General features: G+C 49.1%; 1 protein-coding gene across 1 annotated transcript in view; it reads left to right on the top strand.

Annotated features, from left to right (window-relative positions):
* The window catches only part of FBLN5 (fibulin 5), a 103505-nt gene that overhangs the window by 37140 nt on the left and 48175 nt on the right, over positions 1-18190 (top strand). The window contains exons 4-5 of the mRNA XM_007944496.2: positions 10758-10880; positions 14420-14536. Coding sequence (XP_007942687.2) covers positions 10758-10880; positions 14420-14536 — 240 coding nt within the window. The remainder of the gene's footprint in view (positions 1-10757; positions 10881-14419; positions 14537-18190) is intronic.

The following is an 18190-nucleotide window of genomic DNA, read 5'->3' as shown; positions in this document are numbered from 1 at the left end:
AGATTGACCAACCTTCCTTCTGAGGAGTGGCTGGTGGGTTTGAACCGCCAGCCCTCTGGTTAGCAGTCAAGTACATTAGGCACTACGCTACCAGAGCTGTAGAGGGGATTGAAATATGGTCCATGTGTCACTTACCTTTGACTCTCATACCTCTGACTGGGTTGGTCCACAGTAAATGTGTGTGGCACAAATGAATCACTAATAGATGCATTATCAGCATTGAGATTTGAGCACCCTGCCTTTTATGGGGGAAAGGAGGGCAGAGTGGCCTGGCAGGCTAGCCAGTTGGTTAACTCCACATATAGTTCCTTCCCCTCCCTGCCTTCCACACTCACACTAGAGAAGTCCTGGAGTCTGCTGGTGACCTCAGAGGAGTGGGTGGGAAAGGGCAGCCCCCACTTCTGTCAGCCAAGCAAACACGCGATCCCGAAAAGTATTTAATCAATTCAAATATTTGTTTTACGTTCAAGTGATATCCAACTCTTATCAAGTCCAAAGGGTGGTGGGAAAAAAGCATAGCCTGTTTCTGTCTGTCCCATATTGTTCATGGGCATGGCCCTCACTTATAGACTCTCAAGACACGTAGCCACTCCTCACCCAGGAGCCAGGAGGTTGCATGAGACCCTCTCTCTTGCATCTTCTCCCTCATCCTCCATGCTTTCCCTCTCATCCCTCACCTGAGGTTCACCTTCTCATGAGTCATGACTTCAACAGTCGTTCTCTGATGTGCTAGGGTTTCTTTCTAGAGACAGGGAGCGGGGAACTTTGCATCCTGCTAGGGTAGAGACTGGGGTCAGAAGACTAGTATAGCAGGTTGGTATCTGGGTGAAAAACGTGTATTGTTTTTCTTTTCTTTTTTTAAAACTTTCTGTTGTGATTTTGGTGAAAGTTTACAGAGTAAATTGGTTTTCCGTTCAACAGTTCATTCGCATTCATTGCAATCCGCACGATGTACCAGCACTCTTCCCGCTTCCTCCCCGTGTTTACCATTTCCCTCCATCCTTCTTTCCTATCCCTCCCTGCCTTCTGAGCTTTCTCTCTGGGCAGATGCTGCTCTTTTGATCTCGTGTGGTTGGCTGTTCTAAGGAGTGGGTACTTCTCTGGGGTTACGGTTCATCTTGCAGGCCTGTTGTTTGCCTGGAAGTGGAGCCACAGAGGTGAGTTCCATTCCAGGCCTGAAGGTTGTCTAAGGACCATAGTCTCAGGGGTTCCACTAGTCTCTATCAGACCAGTAAGCTTGGACTTCTTTATTTTTTTGACTTTTGTTCCACATTTTTCTCCCAGTTGATCCAGGATGTCATATTGTGATCCCGTTCAGAGTCTGAAGTGGTAGCTGGGCTCTGTCTAGTTCCCTTGGTCTCGGGGTCGTGGAGATGGGGATTTCTGTTCTTCATTGGTCTTTGGTACTAATTGCTTCCATATGTCTTTGATTTTCTTCACTCTTTGCTCTAGACGAGGAGAGACCAATAGTTGCACCTTAGGAAATATGTATATTCTTAAACAGCTGCTGGGCTATTGCTTGTAACTTGTCATGTTGAAAGAACTGCCTGTTGTTTACCCCCTTCCCTTTTCCTCGGGGCCTTCAGGTTCCAGGAACGGGTGTATGTGAGAGAAGCGTTCCCCTCCACCGTCATCTGGTGTCAGAATCCCAGTACATGGGATTGTCGTTAGCTGCTGCTAAGTTGGCCTCTGCCTCGTGGTGACTCCGTGTGCATCAAACTAAATGCCGTCTGGTCCTGCTCCATCCCTGTGACCAACTGTGTGTGATCCCGAGGGTTTACACCGGCTGATCGCCAGCCTCTCCCCCGAGTCCACCTTAGTCTGAAAGCGCTGCTGAAACCTGCCCAGCACAGAGCAAGGGGCAAGCCTTCGTGATGGACACATGGTGGCTGGGCTGCAGGTGTATCGGCCAAGACTCGAAGCCAAGTGTCCTGTGTGGAAGGCGAGAATGCTCCCACTGAACCACCACTGCCCCAAGATTCAGGAAACTCCCTCTTCTGTGTTCCCGCAGCCCTCTGCCCACGCCCTTCCTACCCTCCGTACACACACTTGGGTTCAATATCTGTCTTTGCCACCAGCCTGGAGGCTCTAGGAGGGTAGGCAATGGTAGTTCCATTTTATACATGAGGAGGTGAAAGTGCAGAGGTCACGTAACATGTACAAGGTCACCCTTGTTAGCTGGGGATGGAGTCAGGGTGGTAGCTGGGTGTCTCTATCAGGCTCTGCGAGCCGCCCAGCAGGGAATGTTTGCTGCTGTGGGGGCCGGTTGAGTCCCGAGGGTGAATGCACACCTGGGAATTCTCACAGGCCCAGGGTTTTCTCTGAGCCTGAGGATTGGATTGCATTTCCTAGCTGTGCCCTGAGAAGGGGCCCTGTTGGTGCTGATTTTCAGGCCAGGTAAAAGGTGTCCTTTTCCCCTTCAATGCCATCCCTCCCTCCTGTGGTTACTGAAAATAAACGCCTTCTTCATCTGGGATGTCAGGGCTCTCTGGGAGGAAAGCGGAACCTCAGCATCCCCTCGCAGGCTGGGCACAGCGGGCTCTGTCTCAAGTGTGGAGACACTGTGACATCAGCCCTGGGAACTGGCCCGAAGGTACTATGAGCTTTGGCCTGAGTCTCTCCTGGGGGCTGGAACTGTGAGCAAACGTCCCCCAGAAATCCTTCACCCCATGGAAATGAGATATAGGCCCCAAAAGAGGTAGAGGACTGAACTGAACTGATGTCCCCAGCTTCACTGAGGGAGAGTGTCAGAGTGAAGTACATGTCATCACTTTTAGTGCAACTCACCGCCATGCTCTGTAGTATGCCATATGCTCTAGAGTGCCAGGCACAATGCCAGGCCTACAGAGTTTATAGACTGTTCCTGAGTGCTGAGTTACCATGGGATGTGCTGTGTTGGTGAAATGACATTGTCCTCTGTCCTAACTGGAATCTTTTGTGCTCTTTCATCAACTTTGGGTAGTATTTCCAAGAATTGAGTTCCTCATAGGAAATCAGAGCACCACCCGTGAACAGAAGGGATGGAGAAGCTTCGGAAGGCACCTGATGCCCAAGACATCGCAACAGTAGACACCTAGCCACCACAGAGGGGAACTGCATAATGGCTGTGTCTGTACTTCAGAAAACCATTCTGTTTGGTTTAGACTGTGCTGAGAACGTTTTCTTTAATAAGACTCCAAAAATCACAATACAATTTTAACCAGCAGGCTTGACCTTAAACGGGGAAGAAACCGCTTAGGAATTACCTGCTTGATTTTGCACAAATTCCCTCTTCTGAATAAAAGTGGTGTAGGTCGCCTGGATGCAGAACCAAATATCACCCAGAATGATGTCTCACCTGGCTACACCAGCATCGCCTGGGAGCTTGTTGGAAATGGGGAATCGTAACCATTGTGCCACCATTGTGCTCCCTCTGGTTTGGCACCAAAATCAAACCAGACTCACTGCTGTCAAGTCAATTCCGACTCATAGCAACCCCCATTAGGTTTCCAAGGCTGTAAATCTTTGCGGAACCGGACTGTCTCATCTTTCTTCTGCAGAGCAGCTAGTGGGTTCGAACCACTGACCTTTTGGCTGATAGTCAAATTCCTCAAACACTACACCATGAGAGCTCCCTGGTTTGGCACAGTAGGTTCTAAATCTGGCTTTGCTTTGGATTCATTTAGAATAAAATAACACCACTTTCCAGACCGCAGCCCCAGATATTATTGATGTCTGACTAAGGAGATTCTCTTGGGCAGTCAGGTTTGGGAACCACTGGCTTGTGTAGATTTGAAGTCTTTCCCTGTTGACGGACAAGTGGCCAGAATTTTGATAAGTAGAAATCTAGTCTGAGCTCCACGTTTGTTCACTTTGCAATCACAAGAGTGGCCAGAGCCTCGTGCCCTTTAAAACATAAATACTCTGTCCAGATCAACAATCAACAGCCTCTTCCCTTCCTCTCAGGACAACTCGATGCTTGATGATCTAGAAGAAACATGTACTCCACCCTTTCTCCCTGCCCTGTTGCTATGACCATTCATACATTGGCAAAAGTTGAATGATCTTGGCCAATTTATTGCCCAGTTTGAAAGCATCTAAAGTCAGCTGATGTTTACCAAGCACTCTGTGGATGAAAATAATTACCCAAGAATCAAGCAATGTGATCCCCATTAGTTGCATAGTTTGTAGAAGGTCATAGCTAGCAGGGGCCTTTCAGAACTCTCCTCCAAACTCTCACTTTATGGATAGAAAAATAGAATCCAATTGTGGAGTGAGAAAAAGAGAAAGAAAAATAGAATCCATGGAGAGACTGGGACCCGAGTTCTAGCTGGTTTCATCCAGAAGAAGAGGATTCTTTGTTGTGTGGAATCTGGACCACATATTTGTTGCCTCGTTAGAGGCACACAGTAAGCAAGCTTGGCATCCATGCTTAATGTCAGACACTGGGAAAAGTGCTGTAAACATGAGCAGCTCTGGTTTCTGATGATTACTCAGGACCCATAAGACACATGGAGTGCAGATGTCCTGGGTATTCAACAGGCAAGTTCTCCAGCGCTGAGATCTTTAATTAAGCAGGTGTTTGGGAAGAAGGTCCTGTATAGCTTCCAGCCATGGCTGGGCCTGTCTCGCTGAAAAATGGCACTGACCCAGCCCGGCAGCAGGCCTGAAACTGACTTCAATTGAAGGCGTAGGAATAAGCCATTGTTATTTTCTTCTTCCTTATCAACCGCCATTAGCTTGAGCAGGGAAGGAACGAAAAGCGGGCTAGGAAAACATGTTGTTTCACTGGGCAAAAATTTACTACCAAGGAAATGATTTTTACCGTGTCCATAAAAGGAATAATGAAGGCCCTTGGAAAGGTGTAATCTTCCAAATGCTTTTGGACAGCTTCTCCCAGTGTCGCCCAGTGAGAATGTTTCCCTCTGGCCCGATGGCTGTTCTCACACAAGAACAGAGACATTCAGTCGAGGTTATGTACACAGGCTCACAAAGTCAGCTGTTACTTGCTCAGAGTTTCACAGCAGAGAAGACATGGGAAGAGTGCAGAATCACAGGTTGTGTCAGGGTTAGTCATCTTTGGCTGTGGAATTCCTTAAGACCCACACGCCCTTCAGCTTTCAGGGACCTACAGTTATAGCGGCAGAGATGGACCCCAACCAAAACCAAAGCCATTGCCATTGAGTCAATTCTGACTCATAGTGACCCTATAGCACAGAGTAGAACTGCCCCCACATGGTTTCCAAGGCTGTAATCTTTAGTGCCTAAGGCATTTGATTGCTAACCAGAAGGCTGGCAGTTCAAACCCACCAGCCACTCTGTGGAAGGTAGACTGGGCAATCTACTTCCATAAAGATTTACCACCTTGGAAACCCAAAGGGGGTTGCTATGAGTCAGAATCGACTCCATGGCAGTGAGTTTGGTTTGTTTTTTGGAATTTTTACAGAAGCAGACTGCCGCATCTTTCTTCTGTGGAGCAGCTAGTGGGTTCAGACTGCCGACCTTTCAGTTAGCAGCTGAGTGCTTGACCACTGCACTACCGGGTGCCTCATGATGGACCCACAGATGTCAGATTTCTCCCCTTGCGAAGGTGGAAACTGAGAGCCGAGAAGGAACACAATCTGTCTTCTTCACCCCTTGTCCCATCTTCTGCCATGTGCTCAACAGGGGAATATGCCCAGTTTTGGCTGTGGTTGACTTAGAGAATTAACCATGCCTTACAGCCCACTGAGCACCAGCTCTGCCATCTGGGTCTCCTTGGTGAATTTCAGAACAGAGCCTGCAGCGGCCAGGCCGTCCCTATCTTTCACAGCCCTTAGAAACAGCAGCTACCAGGGCGGGGAACAAAGATATCCTGGGCCCCTACTGTGTGCCAGGCACTGCTGAACTCTCCCAGCACCATATGAGGCAGGCCTCATTAGCTCTATTGGGTAGAACACCTGAGGAGCCAAGAGCTTAATGAAGTTGGTTACCGGGTTAGTAAGCGCAGGAGCCTGGATTCACACCCAGCTCTGTCTGCTCAAAGAACTCTCACTGTTGAACACACTCACCCTTTCTGGGGAGATCTTAGCCTTTGGTCTTTTTTTCCTCGTAAACTTTGGTGCTGGGAGAATAGCCTAAGAAGTGATCTCCCTATGGGCATAAGGGGAGCCATTATTCTGATCTGGGAGAGGAACTTGGATTGCATGCTATTTTCTTAGAACCAGCCCATTTCCAGGAGGAGAGGATGTAATAGGCATAAACCACCAGCATAAAACTCAACTCCTGTGAGGACTTAGTCCAACAAATGGGAGGGGTGCCTATCACCGCCTCCCTCCATCACAGACTCTTGCTTTCAGGGCTGAAACTTTCAGTCGCTTTGTGGGCTAGGGCCCCTCCCCATGCTCTCCCTTGGATGGAAAATTGGTCAAGTTTTGTTGGACAGTTCCTTCATCTGGTCCCTTTGTGAGATATTGACTGGGCTGGGAGTGTTCTATTCACATTGCCTTAGTACCCATGTGCACATGAAGCCAACTGTCTGGCTGGGTACGTGAGACATTACTAGTGGCATGGAATCCCAAATGAGTATCACTAACATGTCCTGGGAATCTCTGGGTGGTGCAAAGTTTGAAAGTGCTCCACTGCTAACCAAAAGGTCAGAGGTTTGAGTCCCCCCCAGAGGTACCTTGGAAGAAAGACCTGGCCATCTTCTGAAAAGTCATCCTTTGAAAACCCCGAGGAGCACAGCTCTGCTCTGACACTCAGGGGGTCGCCATGAGTTGGAATCATCAAGTCCTGAGGCCTGGGAGCTCCCGTCTACTTGAGCCGGCATCAAGGAGGTGGTGGCGACTGTTTTGATGACTTTCCTAAGTGAACAGTTGTTGTTGCAGATTGCGAACCTTTGCAATAAAGGCTGCCCCGGGGACGTCTGCAGGGAGGGGTCAGCAGCACAGACCAAGCTGCATGGGTCAGCAGAACCATGCCACTCGACACACATGACCCTTCCTTCCTGGGCAGGCGTGATGCTGGCCTTTGATCGGCTGCCAGGCTCTGGGGGAGTCAGTGAGCTCTTTCCTCTAGTTGCCAGGGCACCAGTCACCTGGACAGCGTATCACCATTACCCCACCTGGAGAGAGGCGAGCATTGGTTGCTGTGTCCGAATCCTCCCAGTGTTTAGCAGCTGACCAGGGGCTCCAGCTCCCGTCAGTGTGGGAGGGTGGGTGAAGACTCTCAGTGAAACCTGCTTCTGGGAACAATACCGTGAGAAGGGCTGCACCTGATGGCAGTGCTCTCAGATGGCCTGGACGTTTGGGAAGACACACAGACACACACACGAAGGCTGTGTGTGTAGAGCATGAGGGACGAATGAGTGAGTGAACCAGTGAATAAGTGATTGAATGAACCCAGCATTCTCTTCTCTTAAGAGACAATTCTTAAATATCATGCAGAAGAGGAGAGGAAATGACAGGCCCCCTTTGGGCACGAGGATAACGCCACTTGCTCAGGTTGCCGTAGCTTGTACTTTTCCACTGATGCAGTAAAAGAGGCTCTGCCAAAGAATGTCCTTGGAGTGGCTCAATGTAATTTTCCTTCTGTTATTTAAGTCAAATGTATTTAATGTAAGCAGTTCTGCCGTGAGCTGCCATGCGTGATGAGTCTCTTAGCCCCGCGTGGAAACCCACGGCGCCAACAATTTCCAGTTTCAGCTCCACCAGGTGTGTAAGCGGACAGTGTTTTGGTGCTGGGGTTTGGGGTTTTGTAGGCCCACACACTGGTCCTGTGACCATGCTGACAAGAAAAGCTGACTGGGGGTGAAATGCCTCATGTTTGTGCCCTGCTCATGTGCTCATTCGTTCACGTTCCATGCCTACCGAACTCTTACCAGGGCCACAGCAAGGCACCAGGTGTGCTTTCAGGATGGAAAGGTGAGATGTGCGTCCCCTGAACTCCAGGGTCGTACTGAATCCTGAAAATGCCCTTTCTATTCACAATCATTGAAATGAGTTAGTGCAAGTTAAAACTGTAACCTTTTAAATGTGTAGCCATAGAAGGAAGGGATGTTGTCGTTGTTATGTGCCATCGAGTCGGCCCCGACTCATAGCAACCCCTCCTTGGGTTGCCGAGGCAGTATCACTACAGAAGTAGATTGCCCAACCTTCCTTCTGAGGAGTGGCTGGTGGGTTTGAACCGCCAGCCTCTGGTTAGCAGTCAAGTGCCTTAGGCACTATGCTACCAGAGCTCCTAGAAGTAAGGGATAGCTGAGTTAATCCTTTCACTCAGGAGAGGTAGTGGAGGTTTTGAAAAATGAAATCAAAAGACTTTTGTCTTTTGCCTGAATATTTCACACACACTTTCTCTTTGTCTCTGTCTTTTTGGCACACGCACACACACGTACACACGAGTGAACACACACACGTACACATACTTTGAGCTCAGTCTGTCTAATTGCAAGTGTTTGGTTTCTCTCTGTAGGACCTTGTGGACATTGTGTGTCACATAAGTTACACAAACACAGAGACATGGGAACTAGCTGGGACCGAGGCTTGCCAACGGTTCTTTCCCCTTTGGGTCTCTCTCACCCTCCATTCCCCTCGAGGCAGGAAAAAGAGCACAGATTCCTAAGGAGCTGTTCCCAGTGTACGATTGTTACCCGTCACTCCCTGCTGGAACAATGTAAATATGCCCTGGCCGATAGTGGCATTATTTATTATCATAGGCTTTGATACGGATTTGTGCAGGAGTGGCTGCGGGCCAAGCATTATCCGCCGGCTCCCTGGGTGGCTTTGTGTGGTGGGCAGAGCTGGGGTGGAGGGGAGGCAGAGGACACAGGCACAAGCAGCGGGGAATAGGGCTGGGTCTCGGTCACCGAGGCTGCATGGAGCCAACCTGGTGGCAGGGTGCAGGGGGGGCTGCCACCACCTCGGAGCCCAGGCCCTTGGAGGCTGTCCATGTTTGGAAGAGTGAAGGCTGACTCTTGGGATGCCCGGTCACCTGGTGATTTGTGGGGAGAGTGGAGTGTTGTTGAGTTGAGTCACCATAGGCGAGTGGATTGTGATGGTGTTGCATGAACCTAAGAGAGCCTCGCTTACCTGGCCAGAACCAGTCGCCATCGGGTCGAGTCCAGCTCAGAGCGCTCTTGTGTGTGTCCGAGTAGAACTGGGCTCCATGGCGTTCTTAACGGCCGATTTTTCAAAAGTAGATTGCCAGACCTTTCGTCTGAGGTGCCTCTGGGTAGACGCAACCCTTCAACCTTTTAGTTAACAGCAGAGGCCCCTGGCTGAATAGTTCCCTTAAGTGGTCGTGCTGGCTGCCAGAGGCCCCAGTGTGCAAATCGTTGTGTGATGTAAGGCCCTTGTCCTCAAGGAGCTGACATGTCTGGACCCTAGACACTCACTCTCCACCACTCCCAACCACCCACCCACCCAGACACACACACATACGCACACACATCCAAAGCAGTCATCTGAAGAGACAATGACGAAATCTACACCATCAAGGGGCAGACAGCTTTCGAGGCGGGCCAGGTAGAAGGCGGGCCTCTTCCCTCTGTGTGGTCCACCAGCTCCCTCCGGATCCCTGCTTAGTTCTGGACTTTGTAACTCTGTCGTCCTGCGCAGAGGGGACTTGATGGCAGACAGGGAGGGAGGTCGGGGCTCAGCCCTTGGCTTGAAGCATCTTGGCTCTTTTAGTCAACATCCCCCTTGTCAAATGGGCTCCAGGAGCCCACCTTACAGGGTGATTGTGCGGATGAACAAGGTAGCGTATCACACATGACACAGGCCCAATGCATTACAGCTTCTAATATGATTTCCAACTGCAGTGCGGTGTGTTTGGGGGCAGCAGGGAGAAGGTGAAGGGGAGGAAGCCCGAGTGCACCGATGAAGGAAGATAAGGAACACACCCTAGTGAGGAACAGGCAGGTCCAGGGACTCAGCGTGTACTCGCTGAATCAATGGGTGAACGTTTGGTGGAAAGTCTCTTCCTTTAGGTCAAAGTGAGAGGGTGGCATGAAGAGGTCACATTAGAGGATCCGGGGCTTGCTCCCCTAAAGCGTGGTGCAGGGTGAAAGGGAAGAACAATTGGTTTCAGCTTAAACCGTTTTGAGCATTGTCCATGTACAAAACCTGCACCAGGTGCCTTGGGAGATACGGCCACAGATACAGCTTGACTCTGCTCTGAAGCTGTCGGCTAAACAGACCGACTTGGACACAAATACCTTCCTGTACTATGTGACAGACTGTGATGGGCTCTGCAGCAGCAGGAGGGGACCAGTGAGCTAGGGCAGAGGGCGATGAACCCAGGGGCTCTAGAGGGGAGGGAAGCCAGGCAGCTTCCTGAAGGGGTGGGAGCTGAAAGATGTTCACAGGTGGACAATCCAAGCAGCTGCACTAGAAGTCTTTTAATTCTGTTAGTTCTGAGCAGTATTCACCATAGTTCTGAGCACACAGTAGGTACACAACAGACCCTTATTTAACATGTGAATGGCTTAAGTACTGGTTGTGACCAAGGTGACCTATTTTTCAATGAATAATGGGGCCGGGTGGCTGAAGACTGTCTGCGGGTATGTGTTCCCTTCTTCACCATTTTCCCCTCTGGGTGAGTGGACGAGTTCTGCCTTCTCCACTTAGATGCCACGGTCTCCTAGTGGCCCTTGTCTGGGAGCTATTTCCTTCTCCTTGGGTGTCACCGGGGACATTATCAACTGCCTCTCAGCCAGACAAGCAAAGAGCTGGCCCCTCTGGTGGCTCCACGATTCTAGGCAGAGGAATGTGACATTCTTGGGACTATCTGTGTTTCAGATGTGGATGAGTGTGCGACGGACTCCCACCAGTGCAACCCAACGCAGATCTGCATCAACACGGAGGGAGGCTACACCTGCTCCTGCACCGATGGCTACTGGCTCCTGGAAGGACAGTGCTTAGGTAACAGCTCCCTGGAGGGTTCACAGGGACTCCTAGAGGTTAATAGAGAGGCTGTTGAGCTGACATGTGTTGCCACCCTCTACAACCACTTGTCACTGTCTCCATCATGTCATCACCATATTTTTTATGTGTCGTTTGAGGGCCCATGTGTGATTTTACCTTGTCATTTCCTGCCTATAGGAAGTTTGCATCTAGGGCAGGAATTGGTAGAGGGTGAGGGTTATTCTGTCCTAGTTAGAAATAACACTAAGAGAAATGTTCCAAGTCTCCAATGGGGATCGGTGGACCCTCCCGACACCCCACTGTTGGCCGCACCCACGCCCACTCTGATAGCTATGAGCTTTCTTTTCACTCCCAGGGAGTCTGTCATTGCCACTTGAGAAATTGTCCCTTGCAGTTGAATCTGCTACATGATCTTTCTGTTTATTTTTACTGAGGGCTCTTTTCCTTTCTTCTCCTCTGGCCTTTGTTCCAGCCAAGTGAATTCATAGCCATCGCCGGCTGTCGCTTCAGTTTCTCTTTCTAAGTTGTGATTTCTATGCTGTGTTTTTTTAGAAAAGTCCTGTCACTTTCAATTCTTTAAGACACTACTCTGTCGTCTGAAAATCAGTCTTGGAGGAGCTAAGAAACAGATCCAAACAAAATCATGGAAACAAAGCAACAGCAAAACAAGATTCTGCTTTCCAAGGCTCTCCTGACTGAGGCTGAGTTTGGATCCGCCCTCAGAGCCCTGTCTGAAGCATCCATGCGGCCTGATAAGCAGGGCTAGGCTTGGCTTGGCTTTGTTTGCCGGCCTGCACCGCCAGGCTTTGTACACATGGGCATTTGCGAATAGGACGGGTGCTGTCATTTTAACCCACTTCTGCTATAATGGAAACTTGGATGCTGCTCATTTGAACATACACAGATCACTGCAATTGAGTTGTTGGTTTGAGAACTTAGTATGTAGAATTTCAGAGCTGGAAGAGATATTAGATATTATTTCATCCAACTTTCAGAAAGTTGGAAAATGAGACTCTAAGAAGTGGAACGTTTTGAAAAAAAGTCACAGTGATTTGGATCTAAAAATCTGTCTCCTTCTCAGGCTAGGTTTTTTTTTTTTTTTTTCCACCACAAGGGGCACTAGAGACAATCAAGTGAGAAGGAGACACAGGCTTGATTATATGGGTCAGCAGTAGAATTTTCACCTTCCACATTGGAGACCTGTGTTCGATTCCCAGCCACCACCTGTCTGTTAGTGGAGGCTTGTGTGTTGCTGTGATGCTCAACAGGTTGCAGTGGTGTTTCCAGACTAAGATGAACTAGGAAGAAATGCCTAGTGATCTACTTCTGACAATCAGCCAATGGGGAAAAAAAAAAAAAAACCCACAAACCCTGTGGGTCACAGTGGTGCAATCCTAGCTGGTCACGAGGATGGTGCAGGACCAGGCAGCTATTCCATTGTGCATGGGGTTGCCATGAGTCGAGGGCCCTCTTGATGAAAACTAACAATAGGGCTGATTTGAGAGGTACTAGCAATTTGGAAGATGGGGCAATCTACTTCCATAGTGATACTGCCTCAGAAACCCAAGGAGGGGTCCCTATGAGTCGGGTCCAACTTGACGGCACATAACAACAACAACAACAGCAATTTGACCATTCCTCTGCCCAGGAGAGGAGCTCTGGTAGAGTAGTGCCTAAGGCACTTGACTGCTAACTAGAAGGCTGGCGGGTCAAACTCACCAGCCGCTCCTCGGAAGGCAGCTTGAGCAATCTACTTCCATAGTGACACCGCCTTTGAAACCCAAGGAGGGGACACTGTGAGTCGGGTCCGACTCCACAGCACATAACAACAACAACTACCCAGGAGAGCTGTGCCCTTCCGCAGAGTGGGAAGCTTTAGGAGACATGCCACGTGGCGTAGCCCATCCACACTCCACATCTAAAGTGACGACATTTCCTAATTGTCACTGAACATAGTCCTTCTCCTGGTCAAATTCTCCTTTCTCTTTCAAAGCCCAGGTTCCACATCTGACCACAACCTGCTTTGGGCACCTGTGTGGACTTTGCTTTTGCCATGAAATACTAGGCAGGGCTGGCCTTCCTCCAAGGGACCCCTAGGCAAAGGGTGCCTCTCCCGCTGCTGCCTCCCTGAGGTTTCGTGATGTGCCCAACTGTACCAGGCACAGTACTGGACCAGGACCGTCAATGGGCTTCCCCAGCAGGAGCTACACAGCGCTCCATGGACAGTAGGGTGGGCCAGGTTAGAAGTAGCTGGGACTCAGATTTAGGACAGATTCTCAACGGCAGGGCACACAATCCAAGTAGGGCTCACCAATGGGTAAGGTGGAGGTGGAGTCCTTTCTGGCAGTAGGTAGTAGAAACAAGGCACAGGGACTGAGGTTGGGAACTGACCTCTAGAGACCCAGATGGACCCTGATTCCAAAATAGCTGGAGTACCAGGGAGGGAATGTCGTTAGCTCAGGGGGAAGTAGGACAAGTTAGGGAGCAGTTACGGCTAAAGTCAGAACAACTGGTCACAGAGGCACTTGGGTAGGTGAAGATTCTGTCTCTACCTGTAGGCTGATAGTATCACTCATCACTCATTCCAACACCCTGTCCCACAGGAGTGAATTCCACAGTGGGGAGTCCTGTGCCTGTGATGTCAGGCTCCCTACGTATGGATCCATATCAGTGGGAGGCCATATTGTCTGGCTCTGCTGGAAGATCCATTCACTCACAGTGCTGCTGCTTTCTCTGGAAAGGCCAGCCATGGCTTGGAGGGGCTGTGCTTATCCACAGTTTTGTGTCCACTCAGGTGCAAGGTGGAGGTCCAGGGTGAAGTCCAGCCTTCTGTTACTGAATTCATGGGTCTCCAACTGTAATGCTCCCAGCTCATCCTGGCCAACACTCACTCTGCTCTTGACAGCTGGTCATGTTCATCGTTAATGGAGCTGCGAGGAGCCCACTGGAGTGATGCTATGGATTCCTCTTACACTTTAAGCTACCTTGTCTTCTCCCAGGGCAGTAAAAAGTTCATAAACAGTTGTTAGAGTCTTAGGGTTGGATAAAATCTCAGATGTCATCTCCCCCAACAGCCCACTGTAAGCAGAAATTTCATCAACCAGCTTTCAAGACAGGTTCAGGTGCTCATCAGACTGAGGTGGGTTACAATGTCGAGTATTATAGGGAAACCGAGTCTCTGAAAATCCGAGAAGAACCGCCATACTTTACACTTAGTAGATGCTATCTTAGTGTTAAGGAACTCTGGTGGCATAGTGCCTAAGGCATTTGAGTGCTAACCAGAAGGTTAGTAGTTCAAACCCATCAGCTGCTCCATGGAAGGAAGCTGGGACAATTTACTTCCGTAAAGATTTACAGCCTCAAAAACCCAATGGGAGTCACTATGAGTCAGAATTGAGTCAATGGTGGTAGCATTAATTCCCCTTCTTATTTTTTTATGACCCTGCTTCAGAAGAGGCAGGCAGTTATGAGGCTGGTGTTGACATCAGTGACCAAGAAGGAGACCTGCCTCACCTTTCTTGCACTTCTGTTTCCAGACATAGATGAATGTCGCTATGGCTACTGCCAGCAGTTGTGTGCAAATGTTCCTGGATCCTATTCCTGTACATGCAACCCTGGTTTTACCCTCAACGATGATGGGAGGTCTTGCCAAGGTATGTGACGGGAGTGATAACTTGAACACGATGTGAAATGTTAGATACGGTCTGCCTCAGAGCGTGACAGCTTGTGTTTGTGGTCAGACCTAGTGAGAAAGTGTATCTCTGTTCACTGCCTTTGCTTACGGTGCCCATTCCCACTGCTTACGGGAACTTGAGACCTGGTCTGAGGTTGAGAACCACCTCGAAAAGTGGTCTGAGTCTTGCTGAGGTTAGACCCACAGCCATCACAAGCTGGGAGCTCATGATTTCAGCCTTGCTTCTCTTTCTGTGTCTGATGTCCACAAGTCGCTTTGCCAGCATTCTTGGCTAATCAGAAAGTTTCTCAGGTGTCATGTAAGCTCAAAGACTGAAGCCCAGAGGGAATGATCAGAGGGCCCTCTGCCCCTTGGTTGATTGCAGAATAAACACATACACTCTGCACAAGGGTTTTTTTTCCCCCCTTCGGCAATTCTGATGTTTCTCACCAGAGTTTTGCCTCCAATCTGTACCAGGAGGGCCTCTTAGCTGAGAGTCTGGTGGGAGTGGTAACATCCCCTTCCACTCAGCATCCCCCCAAAAAAGAATGAAACAAAGCCATGTTCTGGTTTTCACATGATCGCTTCAGATGCTGATAAGAAACAAATGAGCTGTGCTTACTGCACTTACCGTCTGAAGATTCCTTTCCCTCAGGAAGTGAATGGGGGACTCTTGACTCAGGGAATTAATGCAAGTCCTGCCCAGGCTCCCAGCCCCAGCCCCTGGCTCTCGGCCTCCTGCTCCTGGCAGATACTCGGTCCGGGTGGGGGCAGTGCTGCTCATGCAGAATGAGGTCTTTGTTTGGAGCCTACCCCCAGGTTTTGCAAGGCCCGTTTCCTTGTCACACCATTAGAGGTCTGGAAGGTAGGCTCCAGGCCAGCTACTTGGAGGATGTTATGTCTTCATCAGTTTAATCGTATCTAAATCATTGGGTAAACAGGAAGGCATCAGTGTTAAAGAGTTTGATCCTGGATTCTTTGTAAGTCTCTCCTCCAAAGCTCGTTCTGCAGATTGTTCCAAGAAGTCTCGACTGTGTTCCTCTTGCCGGGGGAGGTCATTTTCTGCTGGGAGTGGAGGCCGGTCTAGAAGGTTGGGGGTGCTTCCTTCCCACTGGAGTAGGGGGCTGGCGCCTGGATCTTTTGCTGTAGTGATAAGTGGCTTAGGGCAGATGCAGGCTTCTCTGTGCCAAGGCTGGGGGCCGGAGGTGCCAGCCCAGGTTTTTGCTCAGCGACTGGCGCAGTGCACCCAACACCTCCTGAGGAACAGCCGTGCACGGCGGAGCCAAAGAAACCCACGTGTCCTCCAGGCCTGTCAGGGACAGATCTTGACGAGGAGCTGATAACACACCTGGCATTGCCAAGGCCAGCAGAGTGATAAAGCAGGAGGCACAGCACCTGCCTGGACTTGGGCACTCAGCTACTGGGATATTGCATCAGCAGAGTTCATGGGCAACATTAGAACTTACCCCTTCCACGGAGCCTTTGTAGTCATGGCGCCTCATTTGTGGAAGAGGACTTTACACTCTTCAAAGCACTGTCACGTTTGTTCATCTCGCTGAAATCCAACGATAGCCTCATGAGGTAGACAGAGCAGGTGTTTGTGGCCTGGTTTCACAGATGAGGAAATCAAGCCCGAACAAAGTGAAACAACTTGGCCAAAGCCCCTCAGCCAGGCTGGGGCAGAGTTGAGAGTAGAACCAAGCATCCAGCCTTCCTGTCCAGCAACTCAGTGGTGGGAGCTGTGTGTTTTCATAGGATTCAGAAGGGCATTGGGGTATGTATGCATTCTGGGGCTGTCAGGGGCAGGCAGCTAGGAACCCGGGGGATAGCATCCTTCTGGTCCCCTCTACTCTACAGGAGCAGCTGAGAGCTACGAAAGAACAAGACTCAAGCTCAATTGTCTTAGAGTGGCCAACATCTAGCCAGAACCAAGAAGACCAGCCCTAGAGCTCACCAGTGCTGTCCTGCCGGAGCTTCAATCTGTGGTTTAGTGCCATAGACATTTCTCTGACCTCCTAGATTTGAGATTCCCCCAAATTCTGTGGGCACCAGAGGAAACTGGTCTCTCATTGGACCCTCCCTATGTGGCTACTGTTTTTCTTTGTTTGTCTGTTTCTCTGAAAGCACCAATGATGCCAGGAAGCAGGAGCTTTGTAAGCATTAGCTTTGTGGGATTAGCCCTTTCCTTAAAGAAAAGCCTCTCAGGTGGTTCACTGTGAACAACTCTGAAAACATTCAGATCTCTACTCTGACGCTCAAGATACTTACCTGGACTTGTGAGGAAGATGGAGAAATCTCCTCTCAGCTGGGAGTTTGGTTATTGGAATATGGCTGGAGAGAAGGGGTTTCAAAATGAGTTAGCTGGCATTTTGATCAAAGATTCTGCATAATCCTGATCAAAAGGAGGGAAACAAAGAACAGAATTTCAAATTCTCATGGAATCCAGACTTTCTGGACCATGGAAGTTGGATTAACTCCTGAAACTATCACCCTGAGATTTTTTTTTTTTAAACCCTTAAAGCAAAAATATCCCCTGAAATCTTCTTCAAACCAAGCAGTAATTTTGCTTAATTAGTAAAGAATGTCCTCTTTGCGCATTGTGGTCTTTTAAGAGCTATCTGTATTGGGTCAAACTGACAACAGCAACTCGAAGGAGTAGATAGGAAACTTAGGCAAGGAGTTTATATTAATGGGGGAGGAATAAGTCTGAAAAGGAAGGTGTGAATGGTTGCACAACTCAAAGAATGTAATCAGTGTCACAAAATGGTACATGTAGAAAATACTGGACTGGTATATGTTCTGCTGTGTTTTTCATAACAACAACAAATAAACTAAATGACTCACCTCCAGAATGAGTCAGTTGGTGCCAGTGTAGAAAGAGGCCCCTCCCCTTCCCACACCTCCCTGGGCTGAGCTGTGCAGAACAAATCTTTGGTGTTCTGGAAAGATCCCTGACTCATATTCTACTTCTTACTGTGCTCTTATTAGCTTCTGGATTTGGGCACATCTCTCAACCTTAAAAACAATTTAAATATACTTACTGGAGCTCTGGTGTCACAGTGGTTAAGGCACTCAGCTGCTAACTAAAAGGCTGGCAATTTGATCCACTAGCTGGTCCATAGGAAAAAGATGAAGCAGTCTGCTTCTGTAATGATTTACAGGTCAGGAAACCCTACAGGACAGGTCTACTCTGTCCTATAGGGTCTCTTTGAATTGGAATCAACTCGATGGCAGAGTGTCATGTTTATTTTTACTGATTCCCTGTTAAAGACACACAATTTCATGAATTTTGACATATGTATACACCTATGAAACCATCACCACACTCAAGACAATGAACATATCCATCACTCCCACAAGTTTCTTCATGCCCCTTTGCAGTCCTCCTCTTGACCTACTTGAGCCCTTTCCTTGTCTGTAAAATGGGCCGATGATCCCAAGGCAGACCTGTGAGGATGACATGAGCATGAGATCCCTTGATAGTGGAGTCATTTATGAGAATTGTCATGATGATTTCTCTGTTCTTTACCTGAAACTTCAAAGTCAGTGGAGGTGAGGGAAGAACTGACTGGCTGTGGAATGAACAGGTGATGGGAAAGAGGAGGTGTTTCCTGGGAATTCTTTTTTTTTTTTT

This window comes from Orycteropus afer, unplaced genomic scaffold (genome assembly GCF_000298275.1).
Source record: "Orycteropus afer afer isolate SDZICR_OR568_19922 unplaced genomic scaffold, OryAfe1.0 scaffold00127, whole genome shotgun sequence".
In the NCBI taxonomy this organism is placed as follows: Eukaryota; Metazoa; Chordata; class Mammalia; order Tubulidentata; family Orycteropodidae; genus Orycteropus; species Orycteropus afer.
This window is presented reverse-complemented; position numbering and strand designations above follow the sequence as displayed.